The sequence below is a fragment of the Heteronotia binoei genome, chromosome 4 (assembly GCF_032191835.1).
Source record: "Heteronotia binoei isolate CCM8104 ecotype False Entrance Well chromosome 4, APGP_CSIRO_Hbin_v1, whole genome shotgun sequence".
NCBI classification, from domain to species: domain Eukaryota; kingdom Metazoa; phylum Chordata; class Lepidosauria; order Squamata; family Gekkonidae; genus Heteronotia; species Heteronotia binoei.
In genome coordinates, this window is record NC_083226.1 from 144620491 (window position 1) to 144640330 (window position 19840).

General features: G+C 46.4%; 1 protein-coding gene across 1 annotated transcript in view; it reads left to right on the forward strand.

Moving 5' to 3' along the window:
* Positions 1-19840, forward strand: part of DEPDC1B (DEP domain containing 1B) — a 65701-nt gene that overhangs the window by 1523 nt on the left and 44338 nt on the right. Inside the window, exon 2 of the mRNA XM_060235951.1 lies at positions 16578-16843. Coding sequence (XP_060091934.1) covers positions 16578-16843 — 266 coding nt within the window. The remainder of the gene's footprint in view (positions 1-16577; positions 16844-19840) is intronic.

Below are 19840 nucleotides of genomic sequence, written 5' to 3' on the forward strand. Positions count from 1 at the left end.
AACTTTGCCCTGTGCTGCCCCAGGCATGGTGCAGCTGGTGAAGAGGGTCACAGTGTGGAGCAGTCACCAGAGAGGACCATGGTATTGCCTGGCTTCTCTGTGCCAAGCCCACTGTGTTCAGGCTGATGAGGAAGAGCACAAGCCCAGCAATGCCTAGCTTCACCCAGTGCTGGCTGAAGCATGGCACGTTTGAAGTAGAGAAGCACAGCAGTGTCTGCCTTTACCCAGGGCCGCATCTAGGGGGCAGAGGGGACACCCGCCCCAGGTGTCTTCAGGGGGGTGCCAAATTGGCCCCCTCACTTACTGTTTTTCACCTTCCCAGGTCTATGCACATCCCAGCATCATGTGCACCATCCTTGAAGCTGAGGATGGCGCAAATGCCATCCTCCGCCCCTTTTTTCTCCCCAACCCAGGAAAGAGAAAGCGAGGGTGTCGCAGTGGCTTGTGCACTGTCCTTGGAGCCAAGGATGGTGCAAACACTGCCCTCCGCCCAGAGAAAGTGAGGACGTCCCGGCAGTGTGTGCACCATCCTTGGAGCCAATGATGGCACAAACGCCGCTCCCGCCTCTTTCTCCTCCCCAAGTCTGTGTGCACAGATCTGGGAAGGAGAAAGCGAGGGCATCCTGGCAACATGTGCGCCATCCTTGGAGCCGAGGGTGGCGTTTGCTCTTTTCTCCTCCCCTGGTTTGGGTGCATAGACCTGGAAAGGAGAAAGCAAGTGCGTCCCGTGGCAAGTGCACCGTCCTTGGAGTCAAGGATGACTCAAATGCCGCCCCCACCCCTTTCTCCTCCCTGGGTCTGTGTGCATAGACCCAGGGAGGAGAAAACGAGGATGTCCTGGTGGCTAGTGTGCCATCCGAAGATGGGGCAAACACCACAGTGCCGTCCCCCACCCCTTTTTTCTTCCCTGGTCTGCACAGGAAGAAATGTAGAGAATACTCTGTGCTAACCTAGTTAACAGCTATATGGAGCGGGGAGTCAGGTTTTGTTAAGACAGCTGCAGCTGTAGTGAGATTTCTCTGGTGGTCAGTTGCTGTTTTAATCCATGCCATTCCTTATTCAGCTTTCCCCATGAAACCTTGTAAAGATGTCCCACCCAATAGGGTATCTCCGTTTTTTAAGAACATAAGAGAAGCCATGTTGGATCAGGCCAATGGCCCATCCAGTCCAACACTCTGTGTCACACAGTAGCCAATATGTGTGTATACATACATACATACATACATATACACACACACACACACTGTGGCTAATAGCCACTGATGGACTTCTGCTCCATATTTTTATCCAATCCCCTCTTAAAGCTGGCTATGCTTGTAGCTGCCACTACTTCCTGTGGCAGTGAATTCCACATCTTAATCACCATTTGGGTGAAGTACTTCCTTTTATCCATTTTAACCTGACTGCTCAGCAATTTCATTGAATGCACATGAGTTCTTGTATTGTGAGAAAGGGAGCAAAGGACTTCTTTCTCTACTTTCTCCATCCCATGCATAATCTTGTAAACCTCTATCATGTCACCTCACAGTCGACGTTTCTCCAAGCTAAAGAGCCCCAAGCGTTTTAACTTTTCTTCATAGGGAAAGTGTTCCAAACCTTTAATTATTCCAGTTGCCCTTTTCTGCACTTTTTCCAATGCTATAATATCCTTTTTGAGGTGCGGTGACCAGAATTGTACACATTACACAGTATTCCAAATAAGACTGCACCATCGATTTATACAGAGGCATTATGATACTGGCTGATTTGTTTTCAATTCCCTTCCTAATAATTCCCAGCATGGCGTTGGCCTTTTTTATTGCATTCGCACACTGTCTTGACATTTTCAGTGAGTTATCTACCATGACCCCAAGATCTCTCTCTTGGTCAGTCTCTGCCAGTTCACAACCCCGAGTGCCTCACAATCCTCTTTGGTTCTCACCACCCTGAACAATTTAGTGTCATCTGCAAACTTGGCCACTTCACTGCTTACTCCCAACTCCAGATCATTAATGAACAAGTTAAAGAGCATGGGACCCGGTACTGAGCCCTGCGGCACCCCGCTGCTTACCGTCCCCCACTGTGAAGACTGCCCATTTATACTCACCCTCTGCTTCCTATTAATTAGCCAGTTTTTGATCCACAAGAAGACCTGTCCTTTTACTCCATGACTCTCGAGCTTATTAAGGAGCCTTTGATGAGGAACTTTATCAAAAACTTTCTGGAAGTCAAGGTAAACAACATCTGTTGGGGCCCCTTTTTCCACGTTTGTTCACCCCCTCAAAGAACTGTAACAGGTTAGTGAGGCAAGATCTTCCCTTACAGAACCCATGCTGAGTATTCCTCAATAACTTGTGTTCATCAACGTGCCTACTCATTCTGAATGACTGTTTCTAAAGTACTTACTAACTGCTGGAGTAGCCTGCAAGGAATTGTGCTCAGGATTTTATATATTTGGGAGCTTTTATTATTGCTTTTAATTTTACTGGTTATGTCATTTTATATTGTTTTTGTCAGTGTGTTGTAATCTGCCTTGGATGCCTCTTTGGGTATACATGTACAAAATAAACACATACATAAATAAATACAGAGCTCAGATCTCTTCACTTGCTCCGCTGCCTGTAGTGTAGACAGGTTTTATGTTGGAGTGTCAAAAGAACATTAATCTGAATTTTAAGGCCAGCAGATAGTGAGTTTAGAGTACACATCACAGTCCAGTGGAAGTCTGTATATCTTGTGATAATTTGAGGGTCACTTAATCGAATTTGATAAATACTGTTTTTTGAATACTCTATTTAACTATAGTGTTGACCAGATGTCAGAGTAAACTGGAGATAATAGGTATAGGTGGTGAGGGAGGGTCTGTGTAACTACTATAAATGTAGAAACACGCAAGTAAAGCCTGCCATACAAACTAAACATAGCTAGTATTATTTTATATACCCAGCTGTGAGCTTCCTTATGTAAGCAGATCGAATGAGAATCAGCCAATTTAATAATAACCTTAAATTATCTTAAATCCAGATTAATAGTTTAAACAAGGAAATGTCTGAATTCTGATTTTTCAATATAATAAGAAAGTTGCTTGCAAATCTGAAGGACAACAATCGTTAGCCAATTTCAAGTGCAATGTCAGGTTCTGATTTCTTTAGCTTAATTGAGAATTTTAGCTGTTCACTCTGTGTGCAGTAGTTGAATAGTAGAGAGCTGCAGTGTTTTAGACCAATTTATTTATGGGAGTGGTGGTGGGGATGCATTATATTCCAAAATTAGATCTCCCTTTAAGGAGGCTGAAACATTTGCAGGGTGTTAGGGGAAGGGACATTGGAAGGAAGCTTTCAGAGCAAAAAACCCCTTCAATTAGGATTAAATGACCTATCACTCCAGTCTCCAGGATAGTCAATCAAATAAGACACCCATAAATTAGAATGATGGTCTCTTCTGTAGGAGAGGAGTTGTTGTAACCCCGTCATTAGTCTTCTGGCAAGATTTTTAGACTACATAGGCATCCATAAAAATAGCTATCACATGAAAGTCATTTTTCTTAGGTTGGGACAGCATTCTCCAGATTTTACATGAAATTTCCTAAAATAATGTAATGCTGTTCAGAATAGCAGAAGTGTTCCAAATAGCCAATAGAGAGAAAAAGTTATTGCAAGGCAGCTGGTTCCAGAGACTTCCAAAATCTGCAAGCCTCAACCAAAAGGCACAAAGCTGATTAACTCATTCTTCTACAACTGAACTGATGTTGGTGCAGAAAACTAAATATTACTCAGCAGGTTGGATCTTTGAACACAATGAATAGCTCCAGAGCCCTTACCTTTGCTTGACCATTTATGGATCCCATGCATAGCTGAAGCTATTCATAGCAAAAAGGTAAATGATAATTGGTTATAGATCAGACTGATATTAGAGGTACAGCTAGAAGGGCTAATGGAAAAGTTAGCAACCAGTTAGAGCCAGTTTGGTGTTGTGGTTAAGTGTGCGGACTCTTATCTGGGAGAACTGGGTTTGATTCCCCACTCCTCCACTTGCACCTGCTGGAAAGGCCTTGGGTCAGCCATAGCTCTGGCAGAGGTTGTCCTTGAAAGGGCAGCTGCTGTGAGAGTTCTCTCAGTCTCACCCACCTCACAGGGTGTCTTGTGGGGGAGGAAGATAAAAGAGATTGTGAGCCACTCTGAGATTTGGAGTAGAGGGCAGGATATACATCCAATATCATCTTCTACTATTTCTGTCCAATGGATTCATCAACTATATTGACTTGGATCATAATAATTAGTCTAGCAATATGAAATCTGTGCTTGATTCATCAACTATATTGACTTGGATCATAATAATTAGTCTAGCAATATGAAATCTGTGCTTGTTTAGGTGTAGGTCCCTATTCTTCCCAACTCCTTGATCAGTATGCCCAACAATAAAATTAGGAACGATATTTTTGACGAGTTCTCCCAGAAGCATCAGAATATTGAGCAGTTTCAAGGCTGTTCTGGTTTCTGCAGACTGTCCGAGAAAAGTGGTTCCCTGTCAATCACCGAAATATGAGCTTGGTGGTGCTTCAGAACTGTCTACTGTTGTACAGTGTAGTCCTTTAGGTTGTTAAGTGTTTGCTTCCAAAGTAGAATTTCACATGCGGTGACACTGACATAGCTGGTGCATACATATATAAGCTGATTTCTCACTACTACTTACCACATGGATGACTTACAGCAGAATATGTAAACTCTCTAAAGCAGACGTATCAAACTCATTTGTTACGAACGCCGAATCTGACACCAATGCCACTTTGTTGGGCCAGGCCATGTGCGCCATAAAATGTAATGCGAAGTACCGAAGATACTTTATTACTGACCATGACTCATACCTCTCCTCAGCACGTAACCACCCCTTGCTTCATATGCACAAGTTTTGCACAGCACTGAAAGCTGTTGCCTGACAATCAGGGTGGAACAGCCAGAGACACTCATAGCTTTTTAAAGACTAATACATTTCAGCAGCTTTTGATGAGTTGGAGCATGAAGTGTTTCATTTTGTTGCCACAGGTGCAGAAGCCAAAGACAGGTGGCCAAGTGGCATCATCCAGGAGAACCCAATAGGCCTGCCTTAACTAAACCGCTACAGTCAACAGACTTTGGGGTGGGGAGGGGGTTGAAGCAGCTGCACAGTCCCATACCTCCCTCTGCCAAAGTCCCAAATTCAGCAACGAGTTTCAATCACAATCAGCAGCGAGTTTGCGATGCTCCCCAGCGCCACAAGCAATCTTCAAGCACTGCCACTCTCCAAAGATGCCAGCTGCACTTTAATTGTCTTTTGCAGATTTTTTCCTGCCAGCTCCACAGTGTTATCCAGCCTCAACAATTTAAATCGCTAGTCAGTAAGACTTGATTTAAATCATAGTTTTCTACATGAAGACTCATTTTTGCTGGTATAACCTTAATATTCACAATTGGATGAAGATTTCATTTTTAGAATAACAACTGTTCATATTAGTTTTACAGTTATATAAAAATATTGATTTTTAATACTATTAGAAACACACTAAAGGTAAAGGTAGTCCACTGTGCAAGCACCAGTCGTTTTCGACTCTGGGGTGACGTTGCGCCGTGGCACAGAATGGTAAAACTGCAGTACTGCAATCGGAGCCCTCTGATCACAACCTGAGTTCGGTCCCAGCGAAAGCTGGTCCAGGTAGCCGGCTCCATCCTCAGCTTTCCATCCTTCCAAGGTCGGTAAAATGAGTACCCAGCTTGCTGGGGGGAAAGCGTAGATGACTGGGGAAGGCAATGGCAAACCACCCCGTAAAAAGTGTGCTGTGAAAACGTTGTGAAAGCAACATCACCCCAGAAAAACATATAGTTAGATAATTATGAAATTATTGTGAGGTGAATTATCTCCAGTTTAGTAACTATAAATAAATAAATAATAAAAACTGCCTTACCAATAGGTAGAGGAACTTCATTAAAATATTCCCAAACTGGGACTCTTTTACGGCCTGCTGCCATTATAGGTTTTCTCCTCCAGGGAAAGAATAATGTTGCCATTATAGGTTTTCTCCTCCAGGGAAAGAATAAACCTCAGGTTATATACACAAAAGGTCCAAAGTCTTGTGGAGTATTCTGCTCAAAAAGTTTCACTTTAATTTTTACTGCTTGCCCCTCCCTCCTCACACTTAAGTTTCTTCTTGTGCAGATCTATTCCACTTCAAGCAATCTTTTTCTGTTCATTGAACTTGTTGAAACTTAGCACTTAAGGGGTTGATTCTGTGTACATAGGTTTGTAGAACAATGAGATGAAGGTCTTTTTCTCAACTCTGTTCATTTTATAACATTTTTGCTGTGTAGAAGAGGCATGTGATCTCTCTCTGCAGACACAAATTACAGATCTTCTTCGTGGTCTCTGTGCTTCACACTCATGGGATAGAGCGCCTGCGCTGATCCTCAAATCGGTACCTAAAAAGCCCAGGATTTTTTCACACTCGGCACCAACAGGCATGCGCAGGCGTCCCAGTGCGCATGCTCGCCGGCACCAGCGCGAGGATCCCGCCAGTTCCTTTCTGACCGCTGCGCTGAGAGGATCTCCTTTCGTGTCCACAGTCAGTAAAGTAATCTTAGGATTGCCTTTCTTGTTGTATATAGCCCGTTTGTTATTTTCTTAGTGTAGTTAGTTAGTTAGTTGTTAGATAGTGTTGTTAAAAAAAAAATTGTTGGACTTGCTCTTCGGGGCCCAGTTTTCCCCCGTTTTTCCCCTCAGAGACTTTCCTGGGTGGGTTTTTTCCTTGGCGTCTATGGAAAGACGTTGGGGTTTTTTTAAGAGGTGCCGCTCCTGTGGGAAGAAGATTGCCCCCCCCCCCTTGACGGCCATTCCCTCTGTCTCCATTGTTTGGGCGAGGGACATTGTGTGGATTCTTGCTCGCACTGCCTGAGTTTTTCCAAACAAACTCGCAAGAATCGAGCGGCGAGGCTTTCGGCTGCATTGGTTGAGTCGGCACTTTATCCTCAAAAGATGGCATCAGGCCCGTCAGTACCAATGGGAGAGGCCGCAGCCCCGACGGTCACATCGGCCAATACATCGCCGATCAGGACCGAGATGCTAGTTGAGCACGGGCGTTCCACAAACCGACCTTCTGAAGGGTCAGTGGACACCCTAGCTAAGAAGCGTCGGGATGATTCAGGGACCCAATCATCCTCACCGAAGAAGGTGAAATCTAAGAAGAAGCGGAAGAAGAGATCGTTCTGCACTCCTTCCCCTTCTCATGACACTTTGACATCGATGTGACCGCTCCACCAAGGAAGATCTTGACGTCCCCACATCGTAACCCTTCGGTGTCGAGAGGCAGTGCTTCGCAGCAGTTGCGTCTATCGGCATCGGAGCAAGAGATCGACCTCACTCAGTGCTCCCATTCTTCGGGGTCGAGGCGTCGCAGTGAGAGCAACTCTGTCTCAGAGGTGGAGGTGTCGGCACCGATGGAGCCGTTGGCACTGCTGGATCAGGCAAGAGGTTGGAGAGAGCTGGAACCGACCACCGTAGCTTCCCACCACTTCCACCGTCGGAGCAGCGCCAGTGGCCTCCCTATGCCTATCCATACCCGCCTTACCAGTGGTACCCCCCTCGGGAGTTTGCAGACTGGGACCAGTAATCAGAGGCATCCCATATGTCGAGGCTTTCCCAGCATTCTAGGCGGCGTCCCTCGGCATCGATGTCCGTCCCGCCCGAAAGACGCGGCGTGGTGGTGGAGGAAGTCCAGCCTAGGTCGTTGGTGTTGATCCGGTCACCCGTCAGAGAGTCAACGCCGGTGATCTCAGAACATTCTTTGAGGAGAGAGTCTTCATCGTCAGACTCCGAGGTCGGTACCGACAATCTGGACAGGGCTTTGGAACCTTCACCAGTGGCTCATACCACTGAGGATCTTCCCATTTCACCATCGGAGGATCTAAAGTCGTATGGGGACCTGGTGAAGAGGATGGCACTCTCCCTCTCTCGGTGACACAACCGCAACCCGTTGTAGACGACACCGTATTCGACATCATGCAGTGGGATACGTCTACAGCGGTTGCCCTGCCTGTTACGAAGGTCATCTTACAGGTGGTGAAGGAGCCCTGGGCGAAGCCTGCTTCTACACCTGTGTCATCAAGAAGGTTGGACCACATATACTGCGTCCAAGAGGCCGATGCTGAATTTCTCTTCACGCATCCAAAGCCCAATTCGGTGGTCGTATCCTCCTTGTCAAAGGCCCGCAAGAAGCACTCCTCTCCACCAGACAAGGAGGGAAAGAAGCTGGACAACCTTGGGAGGAAGTTTACTCTGCTGGGGCGCTGGGAGTAAAGGTATCTAACTATGCTGCATGCATGGCTAGATACCAATACTCAGTGTGGGAACAACTTACCGCCCTCTTGTCTTCCCTGAGTGAGGAGAAGAGGTCTGCTGCAAAGAAGTTGCAGAAGGAAGGCTTCGCTGTAGCCAAACAACAACTGGCTGCAGCAAAGCATATGGTGGACGTCTCAGCAAGAACCATCATTTCTGCTATCTGCCTCCGCCGCCACTCCTGGCTCAGGTCAACGGCCCTCCAGCAAGACACCAGGGCCTTCGTCGAAGATCTGCTCTTCGAGGGCAAAGGACTCTTCAGCTCGACCACCGACAATGCACTCCAGGAAATGGAAAAAGCATAAAAACTTCCAGGAACCTGGGTGTCTCGGCGTCTTCCAGAGCTACGAAACCAAAACAGTGGAACAAACCTTGGTCAAAGAAGCCATATCAAAAGTTCTCCCGGGAACAGCAGTGGATACCTCGCTCTGCCCAACCTGAGAGTAGGTCCCCAACAATAGAAACCACTACGCTTCTGCACAGACCACCGACAAGTTTAAGGGCGCTCACCCTCAAAAGCAGGGCCTTTGACTTTCTGGTAGCACGCGTCACCGTCCCCACTTCTTCTTCGTCTATCCGCCTCCTCCCATTCCTGTCGGCCTGGGAGTCCATCTCTACGGACAGGTGGGCGCTTTCCATCGTCGCGGAAGGCTACAAAAAGATTTTGCTCAGATTCCAAACCAATCTGTCGTAATCACCACACCCCCTTCCCCACCTCTGCTGGCGGAGGTGAGCAACCTCCTACAGAAACACACCATAGAACGGGTCCCGATGGAGGCCAGGATGGGAGGCTTCTACTCTCGTTACTTCCTGGATCCCAAGCGGGACGGGGGTTTGAGACCAATCATGGACCTTCGGAATCTGAACAAGTTTATTCTGTACCAGAAGCTCAGAATGTCCACTCTGCAAACAATTCTACCCCTCATCAACCAAGGGGACTGGATGGCAACGCTGGACCTCAAGGATGCCTTCTTCCACGTCAGCATCCATCCCGCGTTCAGACGTTTACTTCAGTTTGCAGTAGGTTCTCAACACTTCCAGTTCAGGGCCCTTCTGTTCGGCCTGTCCACTGCACCTCGGGTGTTCACGAAGATGATGAGTGTTGTGGCTGCCCACCTCCAGCTTCAAGGGATAGTCGTCTTTCCATACATCGACGACTTGCTCCTTGTGGCGGAGTCGAAGGAAAGTTTGTCAAACCATATTGCCACCACTTTTTGTCTTCTTCACACCTTGGGTCTGCAGGTCAATTTGGAGAAATCACACCTTACTCCATCACGGACAGTTCAGTTCATAGGGGCTTTGCTGGATACGAACCTTCATTGCGCTTTCCTGCCTCAGCAGAGAGTGATGGACATTATCAACCTTGTCGAACTTCTGCAGAGTCGAAAGTGGGGCACAGCGCAGCAGCTGCAGCGAATGCTGGGTCTGATGGCGGCGACTACAAGCATGCTGATCTTTGCGAAGCTGAGGATGAGAGGCCTACAACTTTGGTTTCTTTGTCAGTCCCATTAAGGGACTCACCTCGAAAGAGGTTTGTAATTCCACCTGTGACATTTCAAACACTGCAGTGGTGGAAATCAAAGGACAACATTTGTCAGGGAGCTCCCTTCCACCTACCTGTGCCAACAGTGACGATCACAACAGATGCGTCTTTATGGGGTTGGGGGGCCCACATGGACGCTCTGTGTGTGGGGGGCCCTTGGCCTTTGAAATTGACTTATTGCCATATAAATTACTTGGAACTGCTGGCAGTTCATTTTGCTCTTCGATCCTTCCGCTCCATGGTGGCGGGGAAGGTTGTTGCTCTGCTTACGGACAATACCACTGCCCTGTGTTATATCAACAGACAGGGAGGGACAGTTTTTCAACGGCTCTGTGCACTGGCACTGGAACTGTGGTCGGAGTGCCTAGACCATGACATCTTTGTGAAGGCTGCGCATCTCCCAGGGGTGCGGCTTCCCCGCACAAGTGGGAGATACAGTGGCGCTTCCTGCAACTTGTGTTTCAGCTCTGGGGGTATCCTCAGGTGGACATCTTTGCCACAGCCGAGAACTGGAAGTGTCCTCTGTTCTGCTCCAGAGGGGGCTCGGATCCAGACGGTCTGCTGTTCCTGTGGGAAAGTTGGTTTCTATATCTGTTCCCAGCTCTGCCATTATTGACAAGGGTGGTCAACAAGATTGCAAGAGAGAGACCATGCTGCATCCTGGTGACTCCGTGGTGGCCTCGGCAGAACTGGTTCTCGATCTTGCTCCAAGTGGCGAGGGGAGTCTTCTACCAGTTTCCGGAGGAACCGGATCTTCTGTCAGCTCAGGACGGTCATGTATTCCATCACAATGTGCCCCACCTGAAGCTGACAGCATGGTTCTTCGACCCTGTGAGTTCTCCAGCAGAGTCCAACACGTTTTCCTGAATAGCAGGAAGCTGTCTACCTGCGCTTCTTATGATAGGAGGTGGTGGAAGATTCTTCAGTTTTTAGTTGATCCTACAGTTTTGCCCCAGAGGGTGGGACTGCCGGTTATTTTTGAGTTTTTGTTATCTCTGGTGGATGCTGGCCTTGTTTTTTCCTCCATTCAAGTTTATCTGGCGGCAATATCTGCCTTCCATGAACCAGTGGAGGGGCATTCCGGTTTTGCACACCCTCATTCTAAGAGATTTTTGAAGGGTTTGCTTAGGCTTCATCCTCCTTCGAGATCACCCCCACAGTTGTGGGATTTGACTCTAGTGTTGGACAGGCTGACTCGGCATCCTTTTGAGCCGATGGCCACATGCTCATTACAGCTCCTATCTTGGAAGACTGCTTTTTTGGTAGCCATCACATCAGCACGCCGTGCAGGGGAGCTCACGGCTATGCGTTGTGACTACCCATATTTCGCTTTTCAGGAGTCTGGAGTGTCCTTAGCTGCTGATATTTCCTTTCTCCCCAAGGTGGTTTCTCAGTCCACCTTAACTTAGAAGTTTGGTTGCCCACGTTTTATCCTACACCTTCCTCAGATGGGGAACATAGGTTGCATGTTTTAGATGTTAAGCGTGCCTTATTGTTTTATTTGAGTCGCTCCAAGAGTTTTCGTAAGGACCAGCATCTTTTTGTTTCTTATGCTGCTCCTTAGTTAGGTTCCAGAATCTCGTCTCAGCGGCTTTCAAAATGGCTCACTGAGACTATTAAGCTGTGTTATTTGTTGGCTAAGAAGCCGTTACCTGGGCCTATTCGCGGACACTCTGCAAGAGCGATGGCAACGTCAGTGGCGTTCCTGAAAGGCGTTTCCCTGACGGACATTTGCAAGGCTGCCACCTGGTCCTCTCCGCATGCCTTTATGAAGCATTACGCGCTGGACATGCATGCTCAACAGAGGACTCGTCTGGGAGCTGCAGTGCTGCAAGCTGTTTCTTCTGGTTGACCGTCTTCCCGCCTCCAGTATGTCTTGCTTGCTAATCTCCCATGAGTGTGAAGCACAGAGACCATGAAGAAGATAGACAGGTTGCTTACCTGTAACTGTAGATCTTCGAGTGGTCATCTGTGCATTCACACTACCCGCCCTCCTTCCCCACTGCTGACCATTTCCCTCCAGTAGGGGCTTCCAGCGGTCAGGAAAGAACTGGCAGGATCCTCGTGCTGGCGCCGGCGAGCATGCGCACTGGGACGCTTGCGCATGTCCGTTGGTGCTGAGTACGAAAAAATTCCGGGCTTTTTCGGTACCGATTTGGGGATCGGTGCAGGCGCTCTATCCCATGAGTGTGAATGCACAGATGACCACTCGAAAATCTACAGTTGCAGGTAAGCAACCTGTCTTTTTGAGAACTCAAAACCAAGCATTTGTGTTCTGTGATAATATCTTGTAGTCAGAGAAACTGCCCAGTAATCTTACAGAAACCTCTGGAAAAGCATGACATTGTGAATGGATTAATAGAATTTATTACCAAAAAATTTAAACATTGCATGTATATACGGCCTTATGCTTCAGAATTAAAAACTAATTCTTATTTCATGATGCAATAACCTTTTGGTGATAATATATTTTCCTCAAAAAGCATTTTATTTAAAAAATCATTGATTTTTATCCACCCTAATATTACTTACCATATGTGAACTCACACACATCTAGCGCCTGCCTCATGAGCTTTTCTCAGTGCCTGCTCCCATCTCTAACTTTCCTTTCATCCCCTCTCCTCGCTTCTATTCGGATTGTTACATAAGGCAGGGCTTGCATGCAGGGAGTCCAGGGTTTCAGCTTCACCTCTTATTTTGGCACCATCTCAGCGCTGGCGAGAGAAGGAGGCAAGAAAGGAGCTATGCACATTTGGGTCAGGAGGCTCTGGTTTACCTGATTTGGGAGGCCTCTTCTACCTCCATCCCTTGGCTTTCTACATAAGCGCCAGGCCTTTCTTTCTTGACTAGGCTGCTGCATACAACACACCTAGCCAGTCATTACCTTGACATAAGTGTGCACATTTGGCAGGCCAGCTAGTGGCTTTCCACAGGTGCCTGAGTCTGTGAGCACCTTCTCTGGGCTGCCTGCAATTGGGAAGGCACTTGGCTTGGCTCAGGGAGGTGGGCCCAAAAAGTTTCTGCCTGCCACACATGAACAGCCAGTCTTCTGTCCAGCAGCCTAGGTGACAGAGGCAGGAGCCCAATGTGCTCTGGCTGGAGGAGGTGGCAGCAGACAGCGGATCCCAGCTCAGTTCCTTGGCCAAGGCATCTAGCAGGCCCCAAAGGGACTGACTGCACAGAGTTTGGAGCCCATCCAGCCTTCCTTGCCCCTTATGGTTGCCAACTCTAGGTTGGGCAATCCTTTGAGATCTGGGGGAATTCCTGGGGAGGGCCTACATTTGGGGAAGGGAGGGACCTCAGCATAGGTTATAATGCCATTATATAGACCTTTCTGTTCCACTTTCTGACTGGTTTCTCATCAATTGCTTGCAAACTTGCAAGAGTCCTGAACAAGCCGTTTCCAGCCCCCAAGCCATCTGTTTGACATGTCTGCTCTAAAGCATGGTTTGGGGATGAGTTAATTGATTTGTGACAGGTTATTGTTACCTGTAATATTTGTTTCAGATATTTTAAAAGCCACATTTTCTATATTAAAAGCAGAATCTAGGTGACAGTGTGTAATCTTTAGACAGCTTTCAAAAATGAACTATCAGAGATAGTCATAGGCATTCCAATGGCCACTAGCCGTGAGAGCTAAAAATGGGCACCTCCATTTTCACAGCCAGTAAATTGTTCATTAATTGAAGCTAGAGACAACAAACAAGCAATATGTTATAGTTGGTTAGCCTGTGAGCCTTATTCCTCTACTGTCTTAATGTACACTTTTTTGCTTAAGTCGAAGGCCTGTAACCTTTAATGGTTAAACAGCCAAACTACATAAAAAATTCAGAGCAAGAGACCAACAAAGACTCAGTATAAGACTGACCATTTGCATAACTTAAAATATCCAATTTAACATTATTGATAATTGACATGTTGATTAATAGTTCATAACATTTTTTTAGGTTAAACACTGGTTGTTGGGAGTCCTTTAATAGGAAGTGGCACACACGGAGTCTCACAATAAGTACTAAATGCATACAGGAACACCCTGTGTAATTGCTTTAGCACATTGGCATAAATCTGCATAGTTCACAGTTGCATAGTTCACTTCTATCATTTCCCTTTCTGTAAAGCATCTTGGCACAGAGTGGTAAAGCTGCAGTACTACAATCCAAACTTTCTGCTCACGACCTGAGTTCAATCTCAGCAGAAGCTGGGTTCAGGTAGCCAGCTCAAGGTTGACTCAGCCTTCCATCCTCCTGAGGTTGGTAAAATGAGTACTCAGCTTGCTGGGGGGAAAGTGTAGATGACTGGGGAAGGCAATGGCAAACCACCCCATAAAAAAGTCTGCTGTGAAAACATCGTGATGCGATGTCACCCAAGAGTCGGGAACGACTGGTACTTGCACAGGGGATTAACTTTACCTTGTTAAAGCATCTCTAAGAAGCCCTTTAGTCCCATAAAGATATTTTCCTGTAATCCCCCTCACATACTGGTTATTGTGCCCTAACCTAGATAGCCCAGGCTAGCATGTTCTTGTCAGATCTTGGAAAGCTAAGCAGGGTCAGCGCTGACCAATATTTGGATAGAAAACTTCCAAGGAATACCAGGATTGTGACCTGGAGGCAGTCAGTAGCAAATCACCTCTAAACATCGCTTGCCTTAAAAAACCTACAGGGTCATTTTAAGTCAGCAGTGACTTGTTGGTGCTTTTCACCACCACCAGTTATAATAGCATGTAGGTTATCCTAACCCTGTCCCTCCAATATACCTTCGAGATTTCATGTTCTGTTTTTGGGAGCTGTATTTGGTTCCATACTGAGCTGCATTTGGCTCTAGAGGCACAGGTTGCTGACTACTGTCTTAATGTATAAGAGAAGCCCCTCCTCTTGTAGTGACTGCTGATGTCCTTTGCTGAGGATGGAGGAAAAGGAAAAGTTCCCTGTGCAAGCACCAGGTTTTCACGGCAGACTTTTTATGGGATGGTTTGCCATTACCTTCCCGAGTCATCTACACTTTCCCTCCAGCAAGCTGGGTACTAATTTTACCAACCTCAGAAGGATGGAAGGCTGAGTCAACCTCGAGCCAGCTACCTGAAAACCCAGCTACCGCCGGGGATCGAACTCAGGTTGTGTGAGCAGAGCTTAGGACTGCAATACTGCAGCTTTAACACTCTGGGCCACGGGTCTCTTGCTGAGGATGGGGGGGAGGCTATATCCATTGGACTTGCTGCAGGTCAAGGAGGGGTATTGGGGGGTTGGGGTACATGGTTTTCCTTTGTACTATTTTAATTATCATTTGAAAGCCACTTTGAGCCAAGTATTTGAGCTTAAGTATTTTAATGAATAAATAATGTCAGTTGCAGCAAGACCATCTGAGGGCTGTGACTGAAAATGTAAGTCACCCTAGTCTTTGAAGTGCAGCAAAGTTCATTGCAGCCTTATTTTTGTAATCATTTTGAACTGCTTTTACAGCTTTGCATGTGCTTTGGTTACCCAAATTGATAGAAAAGCAGGATGTAAGAACTCTAAAATTTTATTTTATTTTTCAATTTATATCCTGTCGTATCCACACAATATGTGGTTGCCACTGATCTCTGTGGTCTCTGATAAGAACATTGGAAATGGATTGGTGTTTCTCCTTCAATGGGGGAAGGCATCCAAAACTGGTTATGTCATGCCTCCTCTCACTCCAGACCAGGCTATGTAAATTTGTGTGTGCCTTACTTGTGTGTGCCGTTTGGGTGGAATAATAAAACAGCAGCAGTAAAACAATTTAAATGACCAATGATAAAATACAGAACAGTATTAAAATCAGTAACATAAACTGTGGTCATCAGTGTCTCCCCACCCCCCTTTCCCTCTCTGGAAGACATGGGTCAGGGTAGGTGTCTTCAGCTGGTCCCTATAACTTTACGGTCTCAGTGCCAAATGATAATGGTAAAGGAGGTCCACAGCTAAGAGCCCTCGATGGAGATGTCCCCGTTTCTTCGTTAGCTCTGTAGGCACCTAGAACAGGGCTTCTGAAGTTGATCTGAACAAGTGGGCAGGTTCATATGTGATCATATGTAATCCTGATTAAAAGTGAAGAACAGACTTGGGATATTCAAAATAAATTAGCTGACCTGAAAAGTCTTTTTGACTTAGGCTAGGAAATGCTGTATGCTGGTAGGTCAAAGGGAGAAGGAGACAGACTCCAGACACATAGTCAAGAAGAAACATGTGAAATGTGAGAGAACCACAAGATGGCCTGACAAGACAATAAGAAACAAAGGGGAATACAGAGTTTAAACAGAGTAAGATAGATAGGTGTACAAAAGCTTAAATTCACATGATTCGAAATGCCCACCCAGAATGTGGGCCTCGCAGGTTTATAGTTATGATAACACATTAGTGGTGATCAATACTCCCTCTAAGCTATGGAGTCTTGTGAGCCAAAATCCTGCTTCATGAGCTACTGGCATTAAAGTTGATAGCTACTGCATAAAGTAGTTTGCTCTGGGGCCATTTTTCATGAGCTAAGACAAAAACTGTGAGCTAGCTCACACTAACAACTTAGGGGGAACACTGGTGATGATCAAGTTGGCATCATTCCAATTGCTTGCAGTGCCTCTATGTTTAAAACTGTTAAATATTTGTTGCATTTGAAATTGTAATCTAAGGAGAGTCACTTTCTAAGCTTTTGTGATTATCTTGCTTTCTTCTTCCAGTGGAATGATACTATTGAACTCTTTCGGAGTGGCATGCCATTACGGAAACATCGTTGTCATTTCAAAAGCTACGAGCGTTGCTTCACAGCATCAGAGGCAGTAGACTGGCTGCACAGACTGTTGAGGCACAACCAGAATTTCAGCCCAGAAGTAACTCGTGCACAAACTGTTCAACTCCTTAAAAAGTTCCTGAAGAATCATGTTATTGAAGATATCAAAGGAAGATGGGGCAAAGAGGATTTTGAAGACAACTATCATTTATACCGGTAAATAACTGACTAGTGGTGTTGTTTGGGTTGAAATATAAACATTTTTATTTTTATCCCGTCCCTTCCCTGGCAATTAGGGCTCAGTGCAGTTGACAACATAAATACAAAGCATAAATAAAAAATACACATACTCGAGGAAACAATTTAACACATTGACACTTCGGCATGACATTTGGAGAAGCTGATAGTAGACCCAGTAAGTTTGCCTCACAGAAGCCTTGAAGAACTTAGGTCCTGCAGGGTACAAGTTTCTTCAGACAGAGTATATCACCGGGTTGGAGCCACAATAAAAAAAGCCTTTGTTCTGGTCTGCTAGCTATATTAGATTTCCTAAAGTACTGTTGCTGTGTTCCTGTAACTGCTATAGATGTAAACATATTCTGATAAATGGAAATGTAACTCAAAGGTATTGTTACTGTTAATTGTATGGATGGGATCTAATGGTCTACTAGTCAAACTGAGCCTTTCTCTGGTAGAGTGCATCTCTGAAGGGAGAAAAGTTCCAGTGCTATCAGACTGGGACCTTTGGAACCAACCCAGTGCCATGAAATATTCTATGTTATGTCTTCATTGAATCTGCTTAATGTATATTAATAATTATCTTAATGGTAAGTTAGGGGACAGCACTATTAATGATCTTTATTAATTTCAACCTTTGATGAGCCAATTTCACCTTTTAATTCCACAGTTCCTCTGTTCCAAACTGCTTTTTGTCTTAGTCATACTTGCAGAAGGCTTCAGAGTAAAGGCACTAGATACTAGGGATGTGCAAAAAAAAAAATAATAATTCGGAATTACACGGATTCGGAAGTATACGGGGGGGGGGGGGGAAAATTGGAATCCCGTATATTTCTGAATTCCGTAGTCGGAATAGCCGCATATACGGTAGATGCGCGGCTATTTCCAAATATACGGCCCCATTATATACCCTATGGGCCATTGAAATCAATGGCAAATAGGGTATATTTGAAGCCTCCTGGAGGGGAGGGGGTTTGAGGGAGAGCCCCCAAATTTGCAGGGGACTCTCCCCTACAAACCCCCCAAGTCCCAAAAAGATTGGGCCAGGGGGTCCCATTCCAGGGGCACCCAAAGAGGGTGCCCCTATTCCACCATTATACCCTATGGGCCATTGAAATCAATGGCAATGTAGGGCATAATTAGAGGCTACTGGGGGGCAGGGGGTTTGAGCGAGAGCCCCAAAAACTGCAGGGAACCCGCAGGGGACTCTCCCCTACAAAACCCCCAAGTCCCAAAAAGATTGGGCCAGGGGGTCCCTGTCTTTGGGCTCCCCAAAAGGCCCATTGCCAACAATGATGGGGAAAGCCCAATTAGCCACTTCCTCCACTATAATTGCTGTGGGGAAATTGGCTCTGGCCAGAGGGGAGTTTGAGGGAGAGGCATCAAAACTGCAGGGCGGCTTCAGGGGACTCCCCAGCATGCAACCCCCCTGGCCCAAAAAGACTGCACCCATCTATGGGGACCCCAAAAGGAACACTGCTCCCAATGGTGAGAAAAAACCAATTAGAGCCACTTCCTCACTGTAATTGTCATGGGAAAAGTGGCTCTGGGGAGCAGGAGGTTTTGAGGAGAGCCCCCCAAACTGCTGTGCAGCTTCAGGGCACTGTCCCACACAAAAACCACAAGGCCAAAAAAAAATTGGACCAGGGGGTCCAATTCCTGGGGCACCAAAGCCAAACCTAACTTCACACCAGATAATCTCTATAGGACCCAAATGCACTACATCCCTCTATCTACTCTATGAACCCTGCAGGCCTGGAAGCAATATAAACCCAGTTGCCAACGTCACTGCCACACAAAACACAATCTGCTCAAGGTCTGCTCTGCAGACCTGGCTGCAGCAAACCCAGATGCCAGCTCTCCAGCCCTGCCCCAAACAACACGGGGAGAGCTGGCCAAGCACAACAAGCCTGCTGGTTCTGGGTCTCTCACCCAGGTGCCAGCTTCCCCCCCCCCCAAACCAGAGCCAGGAAAAGGGGCAACAGGAGAAGGCCAAGAAACTCAACTGTTAAAAAGTGGCCTTTTAAACAATGAAAATTAGGCCAAACAGCAGCCCCCCCAAAGAACCAGAACCAGTAGAGAAAAGGAACAGCAGCAGCAACAAATCAAACACAGAATTCTTTTAAAACAGTAAAAAACATAACTTTTAACAATATAGGAACTTTACCAACCCCTCCCCCAAAAAAAACCCCTTCACCCTAACCCCAAGAAATCCAAGCCACCCAAATCAGGAAAAGTAAAAGGACACTGCACTTTTAAAAGTCCTCTCACTAAAGTAAGATATGGGCAAATTGGCAAAAAAAACCCTCCCCAAGCAGAAACCCCTAACCCCCTAACCCCAAATAAGCTACCCACCACCACCACCCAAATCTGGAGAAGTAAAGGGACTCTGAGTCTTAAAAAGTCCTTTTACCACTAAAATAAAAACAAGAACGCCAAGACTGTCTTATCTTGTCTTCTCTACTCCAGGGAAGTGTGGTAAGGCTGAGAGAGAGAGCAGCAGCAGCTGAGGCCAAGGGCCAGCCAGCAGCAGAGCACAATCTCTAACACAAACACACACCAACACAGCAGCACTGCTCTGTGATTGGCCAGACAAAAGAACAACATTGTTGCTGATGGCTGGAGGATCAGCTACACAAAAGCCCTTCAAAGCATGCATTTGCAATGCATTTTGCAAATGCATGCTTTGGATTGGCTGCTGGGGCTCCTCTTCTCTCTCCCTCCCTCCCTGATCCCAGGGAGGCTATGGGAGAGGCGGGAAAAGGCTACTAAAGGCGGGAAAGGAGGCAAGCAGCTCCCCTGAGGCTGCAGAAGCCCCTTTCCCACCTTTTGCATTGAATTCCGTATACTTCGGAATATATATATACAGAAGTATACGGGGAGCCGTACTCAGTTCCCGCATAAGGGGCCCCAATTGGAATCGGCTGCAGGCGATTCCATATACAGCCGAATCAGTGGTGATTCGGTTCGGCCGAA